Source organism: Urocitellus parryii, chromosome 10, assembly GCF_045843805.1.
Source record: "Urocitellus parryii isolate mUroPar1 chromosome 10, mUroPar1.hap1, whole genome shotgun sequence".
Classification (NCBI taxonomy): domain Eukaryota; kingdom Metazoa; phylum Chordata; class Mammalia; order Rodentia; family Sciuridae; genus Urocitellus; species Urocitellus parryii.
The window spans coordinates 142972891-142998493 of NC_135540.1; the positions used below are offsets into that span (position 1 = coordinate 142972891).

At 41.7% G+C, this 25603-nt stretch overlaps 1 protein-coding gene across 1 annotated transcript in view; it reads right to left on the reverse strand.

The window, feature by feature from the left end:
- Htt (huntingtin) overlaps nucleotides 1-25603 on the reverse strand; it is a 136566-nt gene that overhangs the window by 75428 nt on the left and 35535 nt on the right. Inside the window, exons 7-23 of the mRNA XM_026395204.2 lie at nucleotides 22121-22262; nucleotides 21515-21693; nucleotides 18667-18871; nucleotides 17480-17527; nucleotides 14411-14491; nucleotides 11664-12004; nucleotides 8723-8846; nucleotides 8355-8473; nucleotides 7577-7688; nucleotides 7222-7359; nucleotides 6255-6413; nucleotides 6069-6166; nucleotides 4515-4654; nucleotides 3601-3664; nucleotides 3291-3391; nucleotides 2712-2858; nucleotides 51-171 (exon numbers count right to left, since the gene is read on the reverse strand). Of these exons, the coding sequence (XP_026250989.2) occupies nucleotides 51-171; nucleotides 2712-2858; nucleotides 3291-3391; nucleotides 3601-3664; nucleotides 4515-4654; nucleotides 6069-6166; nucleotides 6255-6413; nucleotides 7222-7359; nucleotides 7577-7688; nucleotides 8355-8473; nucleotides 8723-8846; nucleotides 11664-12004; nucleotides 14411-14491; nucleotides 17480-17527; nucleotides 18667-18871; nucleotides 21515-21693; nucleotides 22121-22262 (2319 nt within the window). The remainder of the gene's footprint in view (nucleotides 1-50; nucleotides 172-2711; nucleotides 2859-3290; nucleotides 3392-3600; nucleotides 3665-4514; nucleotides 4655-6068; nucleotides 6167-6254; nucleotides 6414-7221; nucleotides 7360-7576; nucleotides 7689-8354; nucleotides 8474-8722; nucleotides 8847-11663; nucleotides 12005-14410; nucleotides 14492-17479; nucleotides 17528-18666; nucleotides 18872-21514; nucleotides 21694-22120; nucleotides 22263-25603) is intronic.

Below are 25603 nucleotides of genomic sequence, written 5' to 3' on the forward strand. Positions count from 1 at the left end.
CAAGACACGCTGGAAATAATTCCTTAGACCCATCTGAAAAAGAGACTCACTGTGAGCGCCCGTGTGGTTGAGGTGATGAGCTCATGAGACACTGCAGCAATCACTCTCGAGAGGTTTCCTTCCAGAGTGACGTCTGTTATGTTTGGAAATAAGCTATAGCCTCTATAGAGTCTATAAAGAAAAAAAGAGAGATTTGAGATCCATCATTAAAGCGTATGGTATTTTTCAAGGTCAAATGTCTTATCTTTGGTAAGATCAGATACTTAAGCTGAGAGTAAAGCTCAGGTGGTAGAGCACATTCCTGGCATGTGCAAGGATGTGGGTTCAATCCCTAACACTGTGAGAAATAAATGAAAATACAGTCTGGAAGAAGAAAAAACTTTAAAAGACTCAACTTTAAAGTTAAGGAAAGACTAGAAATAAATCTGGTCATATATGGAAAGAAAGGCTGAGCACCCGTCCGTACCCTCCAGGCACCTTTAGTGGTACCAGGGCTTGCGCTCCTCACAACTCACCTACCATCCAGCATCCCTCCTGCTGGAGGTACCCAAAGCAACCCTGAGCCCAACATGGAAGAGATCCCCTTCTACACTACTGGGCCCCTCAGGCACTGTCTCCATGTTCCATCTGTGCCATCTGTCCATTTCTGCCCTGCAAACTCTGCTTTCCCAATGGTTTAAATGAAGCCCACACAGGAATCACCTAAGATTCACTTTCATGTCCCTCACAACCTTTTCCACACAACATTCAACAAGGAAACTGAGAATCAGAGATTCGAACAGAGCAGGCGGTTGGGTGTGCTGGTAACCTGTCTGCCACACAGACACAGATGAGCACAGCTGGGTGCCCAGAGGAGAGCTCCTGTCTACAACTGCATGACTTTTCAAAGCAGTAGCTGGTGACCATTTTACTGCCATGTTAGACCCATCTCTGTTGCCCTCTTGTATTCTTGTTCTGAAATAGCACTTAAAAAAAGCCTTTACTCAGAATTTTACTCAGCAATAAAGGAGAATAAAATCATGGCATTTGCAGATAAATGGATGGCATTGGAGAAGATAATGCTAAGTAAAGTTAGCCAATCCCAAAAAAACAAATGCCGATTGTTTTCTCTGATATAAGGAGGTTGACTCATAGTGGGGTAGGGAGAAGGAGCATGGGAGGAATAGATGGATTCTAGATAGGGAAGAGGGGTGGGAGGGAAAAGGACAGGGCAGGGGATTAGCAAGGACGGTGGAATGTGATGGACATCATTATCCAAAGTACATGTATGAAGACCCAATTTGTCAACCTACTTTATATACAAACAGAGATATAAAATTGTGGTATATATGCGTAATAAGAATTGTAATGCAAAAAAAAAGTACATGTATAAAGACATGAATTGGTGTGAACATTCTTTACATACAAAGATGAAAAATTGTGCTCTATATGGGTAATAAGAATTGTAATGTATTCCGCTGTCGTGTATTTTTAAAAAATCAATTAAACAATAAATAAATAAATAAAAATAGCCATTTACTCTAAGATTGCCAATTTCTTTTTTTTTTCTCTTTTTTTTTAAGTGTATGGTTAGTCTGCATTTGTTTTTTTGTTTTTTTTTTTTTAATTTTTTTTTTTAAAGAGAGGGGAGAGAGAGAGAGAGAGAATTTTTTTTAATAGTTATTTCTTTTAGTTATTGGCGGACACAACATCTTTGTTTGTATGTGGTGCTGAGGATCGAACCCAGGCGGCACGCATGCCAGGCGAGCGCGCTACCGCTTGAGCCACATCCCCAGCCCAAGATTGCCAATTTCTTCAAAATCAAAGTCTCATACTACTTCCATTTGTCTTCAAGGAATATTTACACTGAGTCTTTTCAGAGACAGGAAAACGCGTGCTCTGAGGTTAAAAAAGGACACTCTCTAAAAAGGAGACAGAAGACAGCCCAGAAACAAGCTCTGTGTTTGTTTTTTTAAGTGGTCTTTACACAAGAAAATACATTTACTTGGGAGTAATGACTTCAGATTTTGCTGAGTTCCACTAAGTGATCATTTTAACTAAGAAATCACTTGGTCAACTTAAAAAAAAAAAAAAAAAAAAAAATTCCAACAGAAAGGAGAGCATCATATAAACCAACACTCAAAATAACACTTAAAAGACAGCTTAAAGGCACAGCACAATCACTTCTGCAGTCTTCGGAAGACACCTACGCCATCGTCAACATGCTCCTGCAGTGCTCGCCTAGAAGGCGGGAGGGAGTCTCTGTGGCTGGTGGACACGGCCCAGGCTTGCACAACACAGGCCAAGAGGCAGCACCTCACTCCCGAACCAGGGCCACCCCAAACAGCATGGTCACTTGGTACTAGCCCACCCACTTGAAGAGTCACAGGAGTAACACTCTCTTCAGAGGGGACATCAATAAGTGAGAGTATTCAATGAACAAGCTTTCAGGTCACACGTGGGAACAACATACACATGTAGTAGTCAGCATGAGGGAGGCGATGCACTCATGACAAGAGACAAGCTGTTGAAGTCGCCACTGTGTGACTGGCAGGGCTTTGCCACAGAGGCGGCATGCCCGTCCTGAAAAGAGACAGGAGGTCTCCAAAGGCAGCCCTGCTCCAGCATCCTGACCTATCTTCTTCAGGAAAGTCAGCACCTGCAGGTGACACCCCAGGAGGGTGCCAGGAGAGGCCTGCTCTGCCAACAAGCCTGGGGACAGAGGTACCTACCTGGTTATGGTGCTGACGGAGAAGTGAGATGGAGGCTGCGTCTCGTGCATGAGGAGTTTCAGGTAAACACTGCTTTGATCTCTTGCCACGGCCACCACTGGATCAGCCTGTCCTTGGTCACATTTATAAAACAGCTTTGGGACAAGCCTACCGTGAAAGGAAGGCTGATATACTCAGAAGGCACGTGAGACTCACCCAAGGTCCCCAACCGCCCCCTCCCAGGGCTAAGCCTGAGCCGTGTCAGTAACAGAAACTCTGGTGCACAGGGCACAGCCTACTGCCAGGAGGCCATTTGAACCGAAGGTGACTTTTTTCCTTCTTAGTGTTATTCTCTATGTTCCAAAATTTTAACAATGCAAATATATTACTTTTAAATTAGAAGATTAGTCTTTTTAAATTATCATTTGACTCAGGTTACCGAATCTTTTTTTTTTCTTTTGTAGTTAAGAGGAGAAATGTTTAAAACAAGCTATGAGACTTGAAAATACTTCCTTATCCCTCTGAGTTTCCCACTCTTCCCATTCTCTTACTATTTACACCTCAATTACAAGAGTGAAGAGATAAAGCACTGGCAAATACCTTACTAATGCTGCTGCGGCAACATGTCGCACCCGGGGGTCTTCATCCCCAAGCAAATAGATGACAACATTATTGAGCACTCGTTCTTGCAGTTTTAAAAGCTTTAGAGGTAATAAAAATAAACATAATCTCTGTATTTGACCAAATCTGGGTATTTAGAAAGCGGGTGGGCAAGAACTCAAGATGATTTATCTTAAATTCACACCAGTCACACCTTCATCAAGCATTCAGAGAAATTTCACACCATTCGGAGGCCCTGCCAGCACAGGTTCCTGGAAGGCAGGACAGTCTCACAAAACGAGCTGCTTACCCCTGTATAATGATGAGCCCCTCTGTGTAAGGCTTCTGCTTTTGCCTCCAAAAAGCTCACCAGCCTAATAAGAGAACATATCAACAGTGACACCAGCCAGTCAGCAGCCACTCAGGGCCAGCCTGCACTGCTCTGTGGCTGGGCCTCAAAGCTGCACACGGGCCAGAGGAGCTCTCAGAACCAGCACTTCCTCAAAATGACAGGAGATGAATGAGCCACATCCTGAGCCCTTTTTATTTCTTATTTAGAGACAGGCTCTCGAAAAGTTGCTTAGGGTCTTATTAAATTGCTGAGACTGGCTTTGAACTAGCAATCTTCTTGCATCAGCTTCCCGAGCTATGGGGATTATACCAACTCAAATTAGTTTTTAATTGCAACAAAATGCAATCCAACAGCCTCTCTTATGTTCAGTATAATGAAAAACAGAATATATATGGTTAAAAAAAAAAAAAAGTTTAAGACAAGGGCTATAGCTCAGTGGAAGAGCGCTTGCCCGCTTCATGTGAAGCACTGTGTTCAATCTTCAGCACCTCAGCACCAAAAAAATAAATAAATAAATAAAATAAAGGTATTGTGTCCATCTACAAACTGAAAACAAAAGTTTAAGACAAGGTGAGAAGATTCAGGGCTCTTACGCCCACTACCCATAACACCCAACTGAGACTACCAGAAACATCTGGTCTTCTGCCTGTATTTATTTATTTATTTATTTTTAATTTTGTAAAAGCAAAAAGACAAAGAGCTAAAACACCCTAGAAAGGAGGACATCGCCGTCTTCCACCTGACCGCCACAGACGTGGGACAGACAGGAGCTATAGCACCATCACTAACTACAGCAAGTGGCCCAGGACTTTCTACTCTCAAGTGAGCTTCTGAGCTTTCATACCTTACACCAAGGAACTCAACTCACTCACCTGAAGTCCATCTCTGCAAGAGTCTCCAAGAGCTCTGTTCTCACCAGCCAGTAGGAGCTACTCCTCAGCGCCAGCACATCGATGAGCAGCTGCAGCCCTAGGTCACTGTGGCTGCTGCTGCAGAGACTCATGATACAGAGCTGGAAGAAGTCCGGGGGAGGACAGTGGGGTCAGCCACCAGCAGCCACACTGATGCCCTTAAACAGCATGCCCACACACCTGCCAGCTAGCTTTGTGGCTTTCAAAACAGAGAAACAGGAGGCTCTTATAAATATTCATGGTACACATTTTACCTTAGTAAAATCAAGTTTAAAAATACGTGTTCCTCTCACAGAATTTTGTTTTCTTCTTCTGCTCATTTTTTCCCACGTCATGGCCTCAACTCTCAAACAGCAATTTCAAGAATACTCATCATCGGTTATAAGGGACATGTACAACAGAATCCTACCACCTACTTACTTTGTTTTTGGCAGAAGGGTACTGGGGATTGAACTCAGAGGCACTCAACCACTGAGCCACATCCCCAGCCCTATTTTGTATTTTAGTGTCTAACTGAGTTGCTTAGCGCCTCACCGTTGCTGAGGCTGGCTTTGAACACACAATCCTCCTGCCTCAGCCTCCCAAGCCTCTGGGATTATAAATGTGCACCACAGCACCTGGGTCCTACCACCAACTTTCAACATAAACCTTAGGCTAGGTAAGGGCAAGGGCCCCGTACCAAGGAGTACCCGGTGGAGATTCCTGTGTTGTTCACTGCACAAGGGAACCACAGCAGAGCTTCTGTGGCCCCAAGACCTCTGAGTGTGTTGATTCCCAGCTAACAGTACAACTCTGCTGTCTACGCCTGACCTGCTTCTGCTCAAAAGAAAACATGAGGGCTGGGGTCGTGGCTCAGTGGTGGAGTGCTTGCTTAGCATGTGCGACGTGCTGGGTTCAATCCTCAGCACCACATAAAAATAAATAACTAAAATAAAGGTATTGAAAAAACAAAAAAAGGAAACATGGCTGATTCAGACTTGGCAAAATTGGAACAAAAGAAAAATTATTATCAGGCCATAAGATTTTTTTTAGAAGGGAGATTTTTTTCCCACACATTTGACCAACGCAGGGTGCTTCTCATTCTGACTTTTACTGGTTGATTTTTACCATTGTTGACTGTGAACTGTGATTTATGAGCCATAAAGGTCCCACATGCACTAAATTCAGGGACCAAGACTATCCATAGGGCTCACTTTGACTTCTGGCACTTTGTAGGCCTAAGACAGTATTTTTTTAATTGTAGAGATCTTACATTTAATAATAGCAAGATATATTTCTAAATATACCCTCCCTTTAGGAGAAAGCATATTTTAAGGATTAAAATTTAAAGTTTATTAGGCTTTAACATGATTGGCAATGCCTTTTCTAAGGCTGAGTGATGGACACACACACTAATTATTGTTTACAGCTTTAGAATGTGTGAGAATTTTTCCAACCAAGCTCCAGTTTTAACTATTAACAATGGTAAAATGTCCACCCATCAAAGGAATGGTTTACACAAAAGACTGTGCTCACCCTCACAGCAGTACAAGCCAACTTGCAAGTAACAGAAGACTGATCCTTCAAAGTTCTCCGCAGCAGAGGAATGCAGTCCACCAGAGAAAATTTATTTCCTGAGCAGAAGAACATGTGATAAACATCTTCACATGAACTTCACATGGCAGTGGAATCGGGAAAAGACTACTGGGAACTGGCAGTTACCTGTCAGGGTTCTAATGGTGCCCAGCCAGTCGCCCACATGGAAGCGGGACCTACTGAGGATAGAGCAGACGAGGGTCCCACAGAGAATGGCAGTGGCTCCTCTGACCTGCGGGTCTCCATGGTCGATGTAGTTCAGGATGTCTGACACATACTGTTCCTCTGTGGGGACAAATTGCCCGGTCACTGTACAACTTTCTACCAACCAGCAACCATCAACTTTCTACCTTAAACTAAAAGCTTAATTCTCAAAAAAGAAAAAGAGTGGGGGCTTTACAAATCTGTAAGTAACTTGGCTATAATAAACCTAAATGGCAAAAAACATTCTGGTGTTTAGGATTTTAGATTCATCATATTGCTGATACCGCCTCAATATAACAGATTTTCTGGATTATAATTCTAGGCTCTCAGATAACAACCAGTATTCCAAGATTTTTTTTTCAAAATAAAGATCAGAAAAATTTAAACTATTACACACTTACTTAGTGTAAATTCAAAAGCAAAATGTGCCATCTTGCCCACAGAAAAAGACACAGAGAAGGCAGGAGATAATTTCTACTACTCAATGACCACAGGACAGGAGACAGGGCCTACTGCTGCCCTCGCTAGCCTCAGCTGGTCCCTGCTCATCTGTGAGTGTGAACGGCTGGCCAAAAAGAGTGTGACTCAGAACAATTTTGACAACGTAGTTTGTGCTTTAGGTATAAATCCAGTATGTAAATAAATAGCTCTGATATTCCCAGACTTCAATTTTCTTGTTTCGTGTATTTCCATTACAAACACAGCATCTAAAAGGAGTCCGTGAAACTAGGACGATTACTATTTATGTGTCTATGGAAAGCTACAACACAGCTCACATGCACAAACTAACTTGAAACACTGCTCTAAAACTGAAAGCACCATAACTGTCGGAAATAGTTTTAAAAATAGTGATACAATTTGAGGGAAAAAAGGAGAACTGTGAACGTACCAGGGCACTCTGTGATGTCGAGAGGTACTTTATACAGCTTGCTGAAGAAAGCCTCTGGATGAAGGGCCACAGCTGCCCCAACACAGCTGAGGGCCAGGGCCTTCACACTAACCCTTACGTCCCTGTCTGGAACCAGGGCTACAAAAAACAACAACAAAAAAACCACAAGGGCCACCTTCAGCTTCTTCAAATCAACAAATCTGGACCCAATATGCTACCTGCCCCTCATTTCTTCCCTCCTCCTATGAGTGTATGGAAAGCAAAGCTCTCTCCAATAACGAGGTGAAAACTGGTCACCATGCTGACCTCTGAAACCCCAAGAATCTCACCTCTGCAACTGCCCTTCCATGCTTACCATTTTTTTCCCCAGTTAACAAAAATGAAGCAGAGAGAAGGCGGACACAATGGACCAGAGGGACAGAATCATCATCAGTGGACTGCCCTATGTCACCTTTGATTCGGCAAGGCTAGAACAGAGAAAGGGACATTTGTGTGCCTTACAACCAGAGAACCAATACCTTCAATCATTAGCTCATTCAACAAATAATTCCAGAACAGCAATCATGCCATATGCTGGGGACAGAGGTGCCCACATACATGAGAGGTCAAAGCCCTATGACATGGGTCATGGGTCTGTGGCTGAGGACTAGCAGGCAGGGAGGGTGCCCTGGACATGAAGAAGCCAGGAAGCAGAAGTAACAAGGTTAGAAGGAACAGGCCTGGTACAAGGGGGACCTGGAAGGAACTGCTGGAGGATGCCCTTCTACTGGATGAGACTATGCTATGAAACACTCCCATTGCTATCAATTAACTAGGAAGACAGTAAAATTGTATGTAAAAGATTAACAATATAAAAAGGGACATTTTCAACTGTGCAACAAAATGAAAACAAGAAATGTTACAAGGCCATGCATAGGCATCATCAAACGAACGGCCCAAGAAACCAGGCCAGTGCTCAGCAAACAGCAGATGTGTCAGGGCAGGACTCTCCAGAGAGAATGAATCTGTGTAGTCCCTAGAGCAACAGAGAAGAAGGTAGCCTGGGGGGTGGTCAGTACCCAGAGACAGAAAGCAGTCAACAGGAGCCAAGGCAGGTCAGGAGTACCCAGCTGCCTCCCCTCTAAGTAGCTCACCTTGTTTTCTTGATCAGCAGACTCAGCAGCTTCATCTCTTGACACAAACTTATCCACACTGCTGTCAGAAGGCTGTCTGCTGTGACCCATGCTTTCCAATAAATGACCTTGTTGAAGGGCTTCAAAAATAAAAAATAAAGATTGACAAGTTTCCAATAAAGACACTCATGCACAGCTACACAATAATCACATAAAAGCACAATTTAGATCAAGAAAGTATGATCATTCCTAAATGGGCCATTTTGATCTGCTGTTGACAATTCCAAAAACAAAGGTATCAAAAGGCTTGTTCTTAGAAGCAAGATGAAATTAAGAAGTCAAGGCTGAAAGCGAGAGCACTTCCCGTGCAGCACCTATGGCTGGCTCACCCAGAGAGGAGCCCCCGAAGGCTTCCGAGGCCTCGTCAGGAAGAGCCCCTGCAGCTTCCTCCTCATCTTCCTGCGGCAGTCCGAGCTGCATGCCCGAGGACTGGCTGTCAGCACCGTCTAACACCTAATGGAACAAAGGGGTCTGTGAGCTTTCTGAAGTGTGATCACTGAGGTGCCAGCCCTCCAATGCAGCAAGGCAAAAGCCACAAACAGCACAGGGCATGTGACACACACAAAACCAAGACCACGCAGTGCACATCAACATATGTGTAGAAACCACCAAGAGTGTGCTGCACGTCCACAACTGTATTTAAGCTTTACAACTCTGAAATTTCAAAAATATTCCAAACAAAAAACTTCTCTCATTGATATAAAAACAAAAAACCCAATGAAAACTCATGTCTCTGAGAATAAATTTTACGGTAACTTAGAAATAAAGACAACACTTCTCAACAAAAATAAGTGCTATTGTTTAGCCATAAACTCGGATCATAATTCCATCCTGTTAAACATCTCATATCCACTTGAAATCTTCTGTATGATTTATCTGAAAAAATGATCAATGGCTTCTAAGACGACTAGTAAATTATTATTGAAATGATTATACTACTGTATCATTTTTAAAAAAAACACTCCAAATTCCTCATGAGAGAAAAAGGAAAAAAAAAAATCAAACTACCTACTCAAAAGCAATGAAGAAAGGTATTTCCTCTGCCTACCTCCTGAAGGCTGACCTCCCACAGGTTGAGCTAGTTAATAACATTCACTGCCCAGAAGGCAGTCTGCTGTGGAATGGAAGCACCACACATCCTCCATGCTTCACGTGCAGTGCCTCCTTCATCTCCAAGAGACACAGTACCCATCAGCCTCACCTTCATGGAACAGAAAAGTGAGACACAGAAGGGATACAGGACTCTGGGCCACACAGCCAGAGCCAAGGCTCCTCCCAGCACAGGGAGTGTGCATCCTGGCTCACTTTTCTCTGAGGCACTTCCTGCCACCTGCCAATGCGGTTATTCATGTAATCTGATTGCTGGTTTATCATCTGTCCTCAGCATAGGAGCACTCTCTAGGAAAAGGGTGGGTAAATGATGGCCTAGGGGTCAAACCTGGCGCAGGGCCTACTTTCAAATAGGGGTTTACTCGAAGACAGTGCAGCCTGATGTTTACATGCTGTCTGAGTCAGCTTTCACACTCAGCAGGAGAGATGAGAGAAGCTGAACTGGCCACAGAGCCCACACAGCCCACAACACCAACTGCATTCTATCTGACCCCTTCTAGAAAGGTCTGACAACCCTTGCCCTGAATATCAGTCAAAGGAAAGAGGACTTTCAGGCATTGGAGCTTAGACTTCACCCCCCACTTTTGGAACAATCCTAGAAAAGAGGTAATCAATGAATTTATCGTTTAAAAGATAAATTTAATTTAAAACAATTAAGAGATTAAACGATATGGAAGCACCTCATAAATTAGAAGAACCAGGCAATGGGTCACATATTAAGGGCAGACGCTTTGCTCCTTAAAGATCTGTGAGCTCAGAGCTCCAAGTTGAAGGCACATCAGGACAATAAGCTGCTGGTGACAGCACAGGGGCAGGGGAGGCGGCCAGTACTATTGTGGCCACATCTCAATGCATGCTCTACTTCTTATTTGTAAGTCAGTGTTTTATATTCATTCCAGCATCTCATTTCTATTTTAGAAATATTCTGCATAATTTAAAATTCAGAGACAAGCTGAAAAATTCACACCATGTCCTTAATAAAATATACTCAATAGTAGTAAAACATTTAATTACATAAACTTCTTAAAATTAAACCTGGGATGTAAAAACAATTCCACTTCTGGGTATACATCCGAAAGAACAGAAAACAGAGAGATATATCAATGTCCCTGTTCACAACAGCACAAATTTCAACAGTTAAAATATAGAAGCAATAAGCAAAATGTGGTCAATCCATATATAGAATATTGTTTAGGGTTAAAAAGCTGAGAAATTCTGACAACTACTAAGTGAAATCCTGACAGGATGAGAAATGAAACACGCCAAATGCAGAAGACCAACCCCACAGCTGTGTGAAGGACCCAAGCCACACTCGGGACAGAAAAGGGAACGGTGGTCTCCAGGGGCTGGAGAGGGGGTTAGGGTTCCGCAGAGGCAGAGTTCAAGTTTAGGGAAATGAAAAGAATGGCAGAGTTTGATGATGGTGATGGTTGCATGACAACGTTCAAATGTATTTCAATGCCAAAGAACTTCACACCTCAAAATGGTCCAGACATCAATCCCAGCACCACTAAGGCAGGGGGTGGGGGTGGGGGACAAGGGTCAAGATAGTAAAATTTGTGTTATGCATACATTACTACAGTAAAAAAATAAAAAAGAAAAATAAGGGGCATAAAATTCAGCATACATTTGTACCAAAGTTTCTGATTAGACAACCCTGACTCTTGTCCATGAATAAAGGGACTGAAATTCATACTGTTATAAAATGGAACACGTTGAAGATGCTTCTGAAAAATCAAAAAAAGTGTTGAAAATAATTTACACTATTGTTAAGAATCAAATTTCTTGAAGACTACAGATTAGTATAATAATGGGCTCCTTGGGAATTTAAAACACAATAAATGAAAGAGGGCCCAATAAAAGATCTTAAAGAAAGTCAAGTGAACATAGTTCAGCAGTGCTTACAATCAGCTCACCTAGTTTTTGACCCTCGTGTTCAAAAGACACTAGGCTGTTTCCTTGGTGAAGGTATCAGACAAGACCCAGCCCTCCATTAGAGACCTGAGCAGGCAGCCTCTGTGCTGTACTGTTACTGGTCGGGGGGGGGGTTGAGGTCAGACAGGAGAACAATGAGCAGGAGGACCCGGGTCTGGCCTCCAGGAAAGAGCTAAGGTGTACACACAGGAGTTCTGGAAGATGGTGAACCCTCTGCCCACTTACAATTTCAGAACTGTCAGAAGGGGTGACTGCTGAGTCAGGCCCTTCAGTGGTGGTCTGGGAGCTGTCGCTGATGGGCGAGGAGGCCTGGGTCCCATCGTTCAGATCCACCGCAGGGTCAGATGGGACAGCGCTGACCTGGCTGGAGCTGTGGCTCAAGATGTCCTCCTCATCCCCGTCAGTGGCAGCGCTGGCCAAGTCACAGCCAGACAGATCCACAGAGTCCGTCTGCAGCGTGTGCTGCGACCGTGGCTGCTCCGTGATGATGTCATGACCCACAGACCCAGGAGCAGAGACCCCTGAAGCAGCAGCAAGCTCACCACCAATCTCGCCCTTCACGGAGGCTGAAGACAAAGAAATGCTCACTGGTCAGGTGGCCAGAGAAAACTTCCACCAGGGCATCAGAGGTGTCCAAATAACAAAAAGTTCACTGCCATCATATATTCTAACTGCAAAGCATCCTGAAATCCAGTAGAAACATGAAGTAGTAGCACACAGGGCTATCTTCAAACCTGACTACTGTAATCATAAAAGTAAGAAAACCTTCAATAGCAGACTTTTTTTAAAATTTATTTTTTAATTTTTTAGATGGACACAATATCTTTATTTTATTTTTATGTGGTGCTGAGGATCAAACCAGAGCTTCACACTTGCCAAGCAAGTTCGCTATCACTTGAGCCATATCCAGAGCCCCGCAGATGTTTTTTAAATGCTATGAATATTTTCAAGTGGTATTTCACTATAAAAGCCAATGCTCAACACCAAGCAGAATGGTGGTCATCAAGAATCAAACAATAGGACTGGGGTTGTGGCTCAGTGGCAGAGTGTTCGCCTAGCATGTGTGAGGCACTGAGTTCAATCCTCAGTACCACATAAAAATAAAGATGTTGTGTCAACCTAAAACTAAAAAACAATTTAAAAAAAAAAAGAATACAAACAATAATTAATGCTGGAGAGAAAAAGGAACACTTTTGCACTACTGGTGAAAGTGTAAATTAGTACAACCACTTTGGAAATGCAGGCTCCTCAAAATAGTAGGCATGGAAACACCCTATGACCCAGCTGTACCACTCCTCGGTATTTACCCTGAAGAACTACAGTCATCTTACTGCAGTGACACATGCATACCCATGTTTACAGTAGCACAATTCACAGTAGCCAAACTACGGAACTAGCCTAGGTGTTCATCAGCAGATGAATGGATAAAGAAAAGAGGGTATGTACACACAAAAGAGTTTTATTTAGAAATAAAGAAAAAAAATGAAATTATGTCAATTGCAAAAAAATGGATGGAACCTGAGACCATTATGTTAATCAAAATAAGCCAAATTCATGTGGTCAAGGGTCACGTGTTTTCTCTTTTATATGGAACCTAGAGAGGAAAAAGGCAAAGAAAGGTGGCGGTGGCGTGGGGAGCTCATGAAAATCAAAGTGAAATCAGCAGAAAAAGGGAAAATGGGTGGGGGGGGGTGTAGAAAATGGGAAAGCAGGGTGGAGGTGCTGGGGAGTCATACTGGCCAAATTATATTGTTATTATTGTGTGCATGTACAAATATGTAACAACAAATCTCATCATATGTACAACAATAATGCACCAATAACAAATGTTCAAGGAGAAAAAAGAAAAAAGGCTTAAGGGTATGGCTTAATGGTAAAGTACCCTGGGTTCAATCCCCAATACCACACACATGAGAAAAGCAAATGTTTAAGTTCTTGAGCAACTACTCCAGCCCTTGTAGGGCACAAACACCTAGGGCTCTATGCTAGTAGTGGTCAGGAACAATGGCAGATTCTCAGTTGCTCTGGGGCATGTGCCTTCTTCCAAGCCCTACTTATTATCCCTAATCCAGTCCCAGTCTCCTGCAGGATAAATATATACCACATTTTCCTAGATTCATTTTTAAATTTCCATTCAGAAACAAAACACGACATAAAAACGACTTCAGGGGCTAGGGCCGTGCCTCAGTGGTAGAGCGCTTGCCTAGCATGTGTGAGGCACTGGGTTCGATTCTTAGCACCGCATATAAATAAATAAATAAAGGTCCATTGACAACTAGAAAAATATTTTTTTAAAAAAAACGAAGAAAAAAAAAACTACTTCAAAATGATGGATCCGCTGTGAGCAGTGGTCATTCCAGGGGGCAACTAGGTCAGGAGCACTTGAGGTTTATACTGTTTAATACAGGGATAATTTTTTGTTCTTATCTTTTTTAGTTTTATTATCAGAAATAAGATCTATCTTTATTTTGGAATATAAATGAAAGTACTTATGACTGGCTTTATCTGGATTTCCCTTCCCTATTTTCATCTATCTAAAAATATTATTTTGGATAGGATTACACATCGCAAACCACCTCATTTAATCGAGTTATTAATGCTTAAGTTAAAATTCATCTTTTATAGAAAAGCATAAAAAGAACTTAATTAGATAACTTAGTGTAAACAGAGGTAGATTCTTCCAAGTTAAATCATCAACAGACGATTCCTTATTTCCTCCCCCTCAGCAGGACCCATCCTCCACCCACCAGCCCTACCAGGAGACAGTCATGCTCCCATCACAGCACACACAGTCCTGCACATTTCAAAGTGAACATAAAAAGAGAACCTGGGAGAGCTTCCCACTATTTGAGCAGTCTTGACCCTACTGTGCCAGGCCTGACCAGTGCTCTTTGCTGGCTGAGGGGCGGGGGCGGGCTGAGGTGGGGACAGCAGATAAAAGTCAACACCAGCTACTTCCTGACAAAAACTACCTGCAAAAGCAGAGCTGCTGCCATCAGACCTGGATTCCGAGTCATCCTCCAAGGCTTCTTCTTCTCCCATGAGCACTCTGCCTGATAAATAATGTAATCACAGTCCCTGTAAGTTTGCTGGGAGTAAGGACTTGAAAAATCACATAAATATACATCCTAAACTGAAAATCATACTTAATTTATCTTCATAGTTTATGATCATACATGTTTATTCCTCTAAAAAAATGTTAACTAGAAACAATGGAAACATATTATGTTTAGAATACTATTAAATTCAAACCTATATGGAAAAACGTTAACAGCGATGATTGTCAACTGTACCACAAAATATTTTAATTATTAATAATTAATATCTTAATATTTACTAGTATTACAAATAAATTTATATGACTATTTAACGTAAAATGGCAAGTTATATCTAAAAAGATCCAATTCTATTAGCAGTGAAATGTCCAACTCCTATATCCAATAGCACATCAGAATTTATACAAAAAAATTTTATATATAAATAAAAATGACTATCATTTTATTATCTTCTAATTTTCTAGACTATGATTAATTACTAAAACTCAAGTACTATATGATGTGAGAGAATGAATATTTAAGAAAGTTCTAAAAATACATTTTATAGTTCATATTCAAAATTACATTCATAAGGAAAAAAGAAACCAAAAGTTGAAATATGATTTAACTGGACACAACCATTATGGCTACACTACAGATGAATGTCACTAAATGACACTATCTAAATAGTTACTGGCAATTTCTAATTTCTAACATAAGTCAGAGTTGTGCTAACTTCCATAAACTTACATGACCTGACAATAGAAGCACAAAATAAAATCAGCAAAGGAAACCCAAAATCTAGGTAAAATGAATACAGCAACGTGGCATAAAACTAAACAATGGGGTCTTTTATCACAGAATAGTGAGCATGGACCTTAATACAGTCTTCATCCTCGAATTCAAGGGTGTACAAATATGTGCTGTGGAAGCCTCCCCAGGGCACCTCTTAGAAGGAACCAGGGCAGGCTGCAACCAGAGAAGAGATTCCAGGCCACCTCTGATCCTTACCCTTAGCCCATATCCAACACAACAATGCTTTTCATTTTCAGGAAAATGTGCCAGTGTGGCACATTTTTCAATTTCACTTAAACAAAAAAAAAATTTGTGACTGCCACAAATGTCTTAAAATAGGAAGGGGAACAACAACAACAACAAAAAAAAACCCAGAAAAACATAAGTAAAGACTGAAGAAATATCCATGTCCTAAGCACTTATAAGAGGGAAGAACAATTCATCTTAAATGATGTCAGTCATCTAATTCAGTGTCTCTGGAGAAATTACTAATAAATAATTTTTCAGAAATTTTGTTATGTGTCCAAAAATCTCTCCTATCGCAAGAACACAGAGACTGACTTTTCCCAGAATCCCACTGGTCTTTAAACAATTTCTATGTTTCTCTAAAATCACAGACTAAGGATTCCAACTATGATGGTTTCCAAATGTTTTGGTTTCTTTTAGATGGGGCCTCGCTAAGTGGCCCAGTCTTATCCCAAATTCCTGGATTCAAGTCATCCACCTGCGTCAGCCTCCCAAACATCTGGGATTACAGGTACCAGCCACCTCACCCAGCTAGATTCCTAAGTACTGATTCCAAGATCTTTGAGGAAAGGCCTATGTAATTCAGAGATACAAGAATATTATTTTTGTTAAGATCCCATTCAATATTGCAAGTAGTATTAGGCTCTCAAACACAAAGCACCACACACAGAAAAAGGATTAGTCTGATCAGATTTCAAAACAGAATGAAAGAAATGATTTCCTATGGAAATCCACAATGGAAAAGAAAACAATTGGTGCTGCTAGGGAGGGGGAGCATGGGAGGATTAGATGAATTCTAGATAAGGAAGAGGGGTGGGAGGGAAAAGAAGGGGGCAGGGGATTAGCAAAGACGATGGAATGTGATGGACATCGTTATCCAAAGTACATGTATGAAGACTTGAATTGGGTGTCAACATTCTTTATATACGAACAGATATGAAAAATTGTGGTATACATGTGTGATAAGAATTGTAATGCAAAAAAAAGTACATTTATAAAGGCATGAATTAGCATGAACATACTTTATATACAAAGATAAGAAAAACCGTACTCTGTATGTGTAATAAGAATTGTAATGCATTCCGCTGTCGTGTATTTAAAAGAATAAAATCAATAAAACTAAAAAAAAAAAAAAAAAACCAACTGGGTATGAAAACTATCAGATTATATCAGAAACACACTAACAATAAAAATGAGGGCTGGGGATGTAGCTCAAGCGGTAGCACGCTCGCCTGGCATGCGTGCGGCCCGGGTTCGATCCTCAACACCACATACAAAGATGTTGTGTCCGCCGAAAACTAAAAAATAAATATTAAAATTCTCTCTCTCTCAATAAATAAATAAATAAATAAAAATGAATTAGTTGTAGCAGAACATTTTAATATGTACAAAGTTAAAATATGGCTAACAAATGACAACTGGGCCTAAATTAATTAACTACAAAAGATACTATCTAATAACATTCCTAATACTAAGCAAATTTATTAGGAGGGTAAGTTGCCTTTATAAAATACAACACATTCTCTAGAAGTAGGAGCTGCCTAGCCTGCATGTGTAGTTTTGCTGGATCACAGACATGTCCAATTGCTTATATATCGTCTGTAATTGCTTTCCTGCCACAGGAAAGTTGAACACTTGCAAAAGAGACCCCCTGGCTCATAAGACAAAAATATTTATTGTTTATCCCTTTATAGAAAAAGTTTACTGATCTCTGACCTAAGGCATTAAAAAATTAATGCTGAAAACAATAAAATATCATAACCAAGAAAAATTGATGACAAAACAATTCTGATAGAGAAGCAATTTTAAAAAGCCACCCTACATAGCCTCAGACCTAGTTCCCAGATTCTAGTAACATCTGCCCACACAACCACTCTACTAGGTGAAGATAGGACCAGATATGTCATGGAGACAGAGGAAAAGCAGTGAGGTTCAACACAAAGTTTAGATTTCTGAAATCATTACCTTTTTGTTTTCTTGAAAGGATAGGGCTGCATGAAGAACTCCCTCCAGCTACAAATCATAGAAAGTAACAGATGAAAGAAAGGTAACAAGCTGCTAAAATCTAGAAGAAATTTTAAAAACATCAAAAAATTTATTCAACTTTAAAACAAGGGAAAATATGAACATATTTCCATAGGAAGTGCTAAAATACCAAAGTTCGACACTTTAATTTTAGTATAAAAGTTACATTTACATTCAAATATAGTTCTAAAAGTATGATTAAAATGTCAAGAGTTAAATTAAGTTGCATTTTAGAAGTCAAATCAAAACTATTTAGAGATCTCAGATTTTTTGCCCAACTAATAATTAAGCATAAATTTTCATTGGAAAAATCATTAGGGATGAGTATTTCCACCAATTAGCTCTGAGGCATGTATTACATAGAGAAAAGAATCCTTCAATGCAAAGGACAGCAGAGAGAGCCTATTAAAGTTTTCTGCTCAGGGCAAACATGTACGTTTAAAAGCAGCAATCAGATGTCTAAATTCTAAGTATCTAAGTGTGTCCATGCAGCAAATAAAGACCTTGTTAGGTGTGCTCACACACTGCAGCAGCCTAGGAGAGGCCCGGGGTCAGAAGCATCCCCCCAAAGATCTGCTGTACCCCAGGCTCACTTTTGCAGGCTGAGATGCAGGGGTTTCCCAGCTAGCCCAGCTCCCAGGGCCACCTCAGGTGAGTAAGGGCTCACCAAGCTCCCTGCTCTAGAATTCAGCCCCTCAGGGAATCAGGGTCCAACTCTCTCAAAAAGAGCAGACTGGGCTGGGGAGGTGCCTTGTGGAAGGGCTCAAAATCATAGGGATTTTCTAAAGTCAGAAAACTCAGGGCACAAGGAACTATACAACTGTCATGCAGACTTGAAGATACCATCTTGGGCAAATTAGCACAAGGTCATAGGAATATTTTCCCTAATGTTTTCATTTAATGACACCTAAAAATCCAAGGGAGGGGTAGCCAAATCAGAGGCAGAGCCAGGAGGCCAGATTTTAAATGTTTGGTCTCATTCTGTCACCTCTCTTTCTAAACTTTAGGTCTTCTGTTGGTAAAGCCTACACTGCAAGAACTGGGTGCGGACCCACAATGCAAAAGAAGATCACAAGCATACCATACAATTAGCTGTGGCAGAACTCACTGAGAACCTGAGAACACACCTAGAAGTTCCACAATGCTCCTGCTGCGGCTTCGACCCTGGGCATCCTCCTGAGCCGCAGCAAGCTGCCCAAGGCCCCCTGGCGTGGTCAGTGCTTGCAGCAGCTCTGGAGGGGGTGTGCGGAAGAGCTGCTGCAAGAGCTCCAGCGCCCCTGTCACCACGTTGTGGTCTTGGTGCTGCGTGTGATGCAAAGTCAGTTCGTAAACCTAGAAACGGAGGCAGATATCAGTGCCAGCTTTCACTTTGTCTTTCAACAGGCCTTTGCGGGCAAAGGTTGAGCCTAGAATTTTTACTTCCAGACTCTTCTTTATCACCTCTATCACTGTGGGCATTAGTTTCCAGGTTGCTTCCTAAATTCCTATGATTTTTCATTCGCTCATTTTTGTTGTTTTTGTTTTAGGGGTGGGAGGAATACCAGGGACTGAACTCAGGGGCCCTTGACCAGTGAGCCACATCCCTAGCCCTTTTTTGTATTTTATTTAGAGATAGGGTCTCGATGAGTTGCTTAGTGCCTTACTTTTGCTGAGGCTGGCTTTGAACTTGAAATACTCCTGCCTCAGCCTCCTGAGCTGCTGAGATTGCTGGGATTACAGGCATGCCCAGCAGCACACTGTTGTTATTGTTTTTAATAATTGTAGATGGCCAGAATACCTTCAGTTTACTTGTTATGCAGTGCTAAGGATTGAACCCAGTGCCTCAGAGGTGCTAGGCAAGCCCTCTGGCACTGAGCCGCGCCCCAGCCCCCCACTGCATATTCTTTAAAGTAAACAGCAGCAAGTCAATTCACATCTCCATTTTCTGAAACTGGAAAGAGGGGCAACCCCAAGAGACACTGAGGTGGAGTCAGGTGAACACATTCAGCAATCAGAAACATGACAGACGCCAACAGATTCACCCGAAATTTTAAAGGCATATGTCAAACCTTATTAGTGATTTTAATACTCAATCACAATTCATATGAACAAAATGAATTACTTTTTCACTTCAGAGTTACCAAATGAAACACAAGCAGCCCAGTTAAATTTGAATTCCAGAAAACAATAATTTTGTAGTATAAGTATGTCCCACTGATTTGGAAAATACTTACATTACAAAATTACTATTTATCTGAAATTCAAATTTCACTGGCATTTTGTAATTTTATTTGCTAAACTGGCAAATAAAATACATTTTAAAAAATCAGTAGAGGAAAGTACAAAATAAAAAGGCAAAGTCCTCTAGGGAGCTACCTTTAATCCTTGATTTCCATTCTGATGGAAACCTCCACAGCCCTAAATCATGGGGTTGATGGGCTGAAGTCCACAGGCCACATCTGGCTCAGGCCTGCTTTTCCTGTTTCACTGGAACTCATCATACCTATGGCTGTGTGTGGCCACTGTCATGTTACAATACTACAGCCGAGTAGCTGCAATGGGCATGGTAAGGCCTGCAGAACTTAGAATATTTACTCTCTGGCCCCTGATAGAAAATGCTTGTGGAGGTGCTGGGGCTGTGGCTCAGTGGGAGAGCACTTGCCTAGCATGTGTGAGGCACTGGGTTCAATCCTCAGCATCACATAAAAATAAATAAATAAAATAAAGTGTTTTTGTTTTTTTTTTAAGAATGCTTTAAAAATAAAAATTAAAAAAAAAAAAAAAGAAAAGAAAATGCTTACGGACCCTGTTGAGGTAGTCAACTTAGACCTGTGATGTGAAGCTGCCAATCTGAATAGGAGACCACTGCCCATGTTCCTTCACCTCCTTTACTGCTCTAGAAATGTCAGCAACAGTGCTACTTCATACTGCCCAGACTGACCACATGCACATGCTGCTATTTAAGACTACATGAATAAACTCCACTTGGAAGTCTAAAACTCAGCTTTATCACGTGCACATAACCAGTATTTACTCCAAAGCCTATTAATGTAATAACTCAAAAAGAAGTATGTTATTATTACTGTGTCACTTAAAATCTTCCAAGAGTAATGGTCAAATAGATTCTCTTTCATTTCATTACATACTTAAATTTATTCTACATTTTAGGGGCCGGGAATGTGGCTCAGTGGGAGAGCACCTGCCTAGCATGCATGAGGCCCTGCTTCAGGGTTGGACCATCAAGTTTCCTCTATAAATCTTGCTGGTTTTCATGGAATCACTCACTGCTTCTTCCCCTCCTGGTGAACAACACGGGGATGTGCTTCCCTTTCCCAGCTTCTTGGTCATATTATTTGTCACAAGGCATGCTTCTTGAGTTCCTATCTGAACTACATGCTACACAACAGTTATCACAGGATTGTTTTGAATACACTCCCGGGTTAAAGATTTGCTCTCTTGAATTTGTTAAATGTGTTTCTCCTTTTTGTGGAATACACCTTTAATTTTTTTCAAAAAGCACACTGAGCTCCTGCCAGTCTACCAAAGGCTACATTCTGCCCCAACATGCTTAGTGTACGACCCTGCCCAGATAAGTGCACTAGACCGTGGGGAGACGCTGCAGCAGAAATGCTCCCTACATTCCCAGTAGCTGCCCCACCCCAATGCCTTGCACACAGTAGGCACTAAAGCAGTATTCACTGAATGGAATAGCACATTTCATAACCCCTGGTTTTAAAACAGGCTAAGAGCAGTCCCTATGCTAGGTGGGGGGAACTCTAAAGGGCTTAATGTGATACATTGCACCTTTATGTGAAATGACAATGACACATAGACGTCACAGGCTAGAGGTGGCCTCTTGGGATGGAACCCAACAGTCATGTTCCAGAGCCCACAATGCTGGCCTGTGGCTCTGCCTCTTTTCATCCAAATTAACTGGGTCTTGAAGTGTGTGCCGTTTTTAAGTGTAGAGACTAGAATCACCTCCATGGCTCCCACCTGGACAAGCTGCTCTGCAGAGGGAGAAACTTCCATCTCTTTCCGTGTCACCCCAAAGCTGCCTTTCAGGCTTGTGTCCTTGACCTGCTGCTGCAACAAGGGCACCAGATACCTTAATGTGAGCAGCACACCAAGGATCAGGAGCGTGGGGTGTTCTTCCTCCAGAGGAACCAGCAGACCTACAAAGGCAGCCACATTCTTGTTTTTAACAGCTGATCTGCTGCTTGGAGACGCATGGTATAATTTGTTGTAAAGAAGAGACCACAGTAGAGCCTAACCCCAAGGCTGGTAGCAAAGGCTAAAAGGGCACAAATGTTACAGGGAGCTGAAGCACAGCCTCAGGTCCCATGAATGGAGAGCCAGGCTGGGAAGGAAGGTGGGGCTAACACTGGCCTATACCCACTGCCTGGTGTCCTTGGGCACAGATGCATTCTGCATGAGTTCAAAGACCCCATGGGAACTCAGAGCAGCCCCAATGCAGCTCATATCTACCCATTAGCCAGCAGTCCAGCCTAGAAGCTACGGGATCATATGGTGTTAAAGATTTTCAAAGATCTATCTTGTGTAAGCAATGGTGCCAGGTCCGCTCACTTGCCCGCATCTTACCTAGGAGCACATTTAAGAGCCAGCTGTAAAAGTACTGTGTCCTCCGAGAGTGCTGACAGATGCTCACTGCTGAGCCAGCTGCTGTCCGCCGAACAGTGGGTGAACTTGACTTCAGATTTGCTATAAAAGCCTTTAACAGAACCTATGAAAGTGAAAATTCAATCTGATGAAAGAAGAGTTCCCTATGAAGCTTACCACATATTTCATAAAACTAGACTTGACTTAGGAGCTCTGGGGCTGGAGGAATAGCTTGGTGGTAGAGTGCTTGCCTTGCTTGTGCAAGGCCCTGGGTTTGATCTCCAGAACTGCAAAAAAACAAAAATAAAAAAGAGGGGCTGGGGATGTGGCTCAAGCGGTAGCGCGCACGCCTGGCATGCGTGCGGCCCGGGTTCGATCCTCAGCACCACATACCAACAGGGATGTTGTGTCGGCCGAGAACTAAAAAATAAATAAATATTTAAAAAAAAAAAAAAAGAACTAGGAGCTTCAAATTCTTGCAGAGTATAAATAGTAAATAATTAAAACGTTCCCAATAGCTGAATGGAAGAAATCCAAGCTTGAGAGAGTTAAGAGCAATTTACAAACATAAACTATACTAGTGACTTGACTCAGCATCTATATTCTCTCTCTGACGGCAGAGGCCTCAGATTCCAGAAAATATGTATTCACATTATTTGGGCACAGGGTGAGTAATGACACTATATAAAAAAGAGTTTAAAAAAATCAACAACTCTGAAATAAAGGAAAAAAAGACAACTAGATACTATAACAGTGTCCTGGACTAAGAGACACCTGGAAAAGTGCTAGAAGGTGTTCTCAGTTTGGTGTGTCTGCAAAGGGGAAACATTTGTAACCTGACTGGCTGCAATAGCATAGTACCCACAGCTGTCCCAAGAAATCAAGAACTAAGGCGTTCTCACTAGACATCCAGGATAAGACTAAGGAGAAGGGCAATAAGTTCAACCAATTAAGTCTTGACAAAAACTCTCCAAAGAATGACAAACAGGAGCTGGGGCTGTAGTTCAGCGGCAGAGCACTTGCCTAGCATGTGTGAGTCACTGGGTTCAATCCTTAGCACCACATAAAACTAAACAAATAAAATAAAGACATTCTGTCCATCTACAACTATTAAAAAAAAAATGACCACCTAGAGCTGCATTCATGTGGGGACCAAGTTACTTAAGAATATTCATTCATATAGGCTGGGGTTGCAGCTCAGTGGTAGAGCACTCACCTAGCATGTGTGAAGCACTGGGTTCGATCCTCAGCACCACATAAAAATAAATGTATAAAATGAAGATTATAAAAAAAAAGAATATCCACTCCCAGAGCTGGGTGTGACACAATGGAAGACCCTAGCATGTATGAAGCCCTGGGTTCCATTCCCAGCACCACCAAAAACAACAACAACAACAACAAAACTCATTTTGCTCTCAGGAATGATAGCTCAGCACTGGGTCTGCATGGAGTCCAACTGATCCTGAGCAGGGATCATCAGGGCAATACCCAGGCAAACAGCATAGATGCATCCACTAGCAGTGGATTATAAGGGTCTCCTCAAAAGTGAGGTTGCATAAACTGGTTCTCAGAGGCTTATCAAGCTTCAGTGACTTCTGGATTAGACTCTAAGACTTGAGAAGCAAAGGACTAGTCTCCCACCATGGAAAACCCTAATAGTATGTAGCCTGCCATTTCCCCCTGGACATCATGTAGAGAATCCATCAACTCTGACAAACATTTTTAGCTGCAAGACAAGATACTGACATCTTAAAAGAACTCCTTTGAAAACGTGCACATGCACATTATTGAAAAAGTAAATTAACAATCATTCTACATTAATCCAAATTTCTAAGCACAAGGAACACTAAGCACTATTATGAATAGCCAGTCCACTGTGAAACTAAACAGTTTTGGATAAGACATAATAAAATCTAAAATAAATAAATAAATAAAATCTGACCTGAGAGCTCCAAGGGGACTTTTAAAAACTAAACCTCTACAATCCCAAGAACATTCTAGCTGAAAGGAGGTGTTAAACTAGGCTTAAGTACTTCTCAGAATAGTGGAAGGGTATGTGCTACATGGAGGGCTCCACTTTTCAAAACGCATCCATGACATATTTCCTAGAGTACTTCAAAAGGGAAAAGATGCATAAATCATTAAACTTTAGAGTCAAGAGTATTTAGGATCCTCAGCACTACATAAAAATAAATAAAATAAATAAAGATAGTGGGTCCATCTTAAAAAAAAATAAAAAGAGTACTTAGGGACTGGAAATGGCAATTACAACTACAATGTGATATCAGAATAATCAGTGTTCAGAACTAAATGACTACCAGAGAGCACTTGCCTTGCATGTGTGAGGCACTGGGTTCAATCCTTAGCACCACATTAAAAATAAACAAATAAAATGAATAAATTCTGTCCATCTACAACTACAAAAAAAAAAAAAAAAAAAAGAAACAGAAATGCTTTTAAAAAAAAGAAAGAAAGAAAAAGAACTAACTGAATGCTAGGCACAGTGGTGCATGCCTATAATCCTAGCAGCCCAGGAGACTAAGGCAGAAGGATCCAGGAGGAAGATTTGAGTTCAAAGCCAGCCTCAGCAAAAATGAGGCGCTAAGCAATCGTGAGACCCTGCCTCTAAATAAAATATAAAATAGGGCAGGGATGGGGCTCAGTGGTTGAGTGCCCCTGAATGCAATCCCCGGTACCCCCCCCGCAAAAAAATGAACTAAACTACTGACAACAGAATCAACTGTGACCCCTGAGGAGGGCAGCTCAGTGGTATCCACTGCAGCTAAATGTGCCCTGCAACCCTAGCAACCCCACCTCCAGGGAGCCCCAACAGAAAATTACACATGTGCTCCAAAAACATGTAAGAATGCTAACAGCAGAGTAGGCGGATGTGAGAAATAACGCAAACGTCCAGTTACAACAAAATGGACAAGCTAAGGCTCATGCACACAACAGAATGCCCACAGCTAGGAAACACTCGAACTGCTAACACACACGACAACACAGCAGACTCAAGCTGAATGTGCACAGAGGAGATGGGCAAAAAGAAGACATGCTATATAAAATTTATATGTAAATATATAAATTCTGCATATATAGAATTTAAAAACAGACTCACTCTGGCATTAGAAGCCAGGACAGTGACTATCTCTGAGGAGAAAGGAAAGAGTAGTAACAGGGAGAAAGCACATGGGGTTTCCAGTGTGCATATAAGATTCTGTTTTCTGACCTGGGTGCTGGCTACTATGTAAGTTCATTTTGTAATTATTCATCAAGGGCTACACTTATTGATTTGCACACTGTTCTACTTTTACTTTGTATATCCAGGGGTAAAAAATCCAAAGTCAAGAACTCTGAGTATTTGGTAATCCTGAGAGTAAAAATGCACCCACCACAGCCTAGGAGACTTCTGATCTAACATGAACCTCCACTACCCAGAAACCCCACAAGAATCAAGTAAAGAAG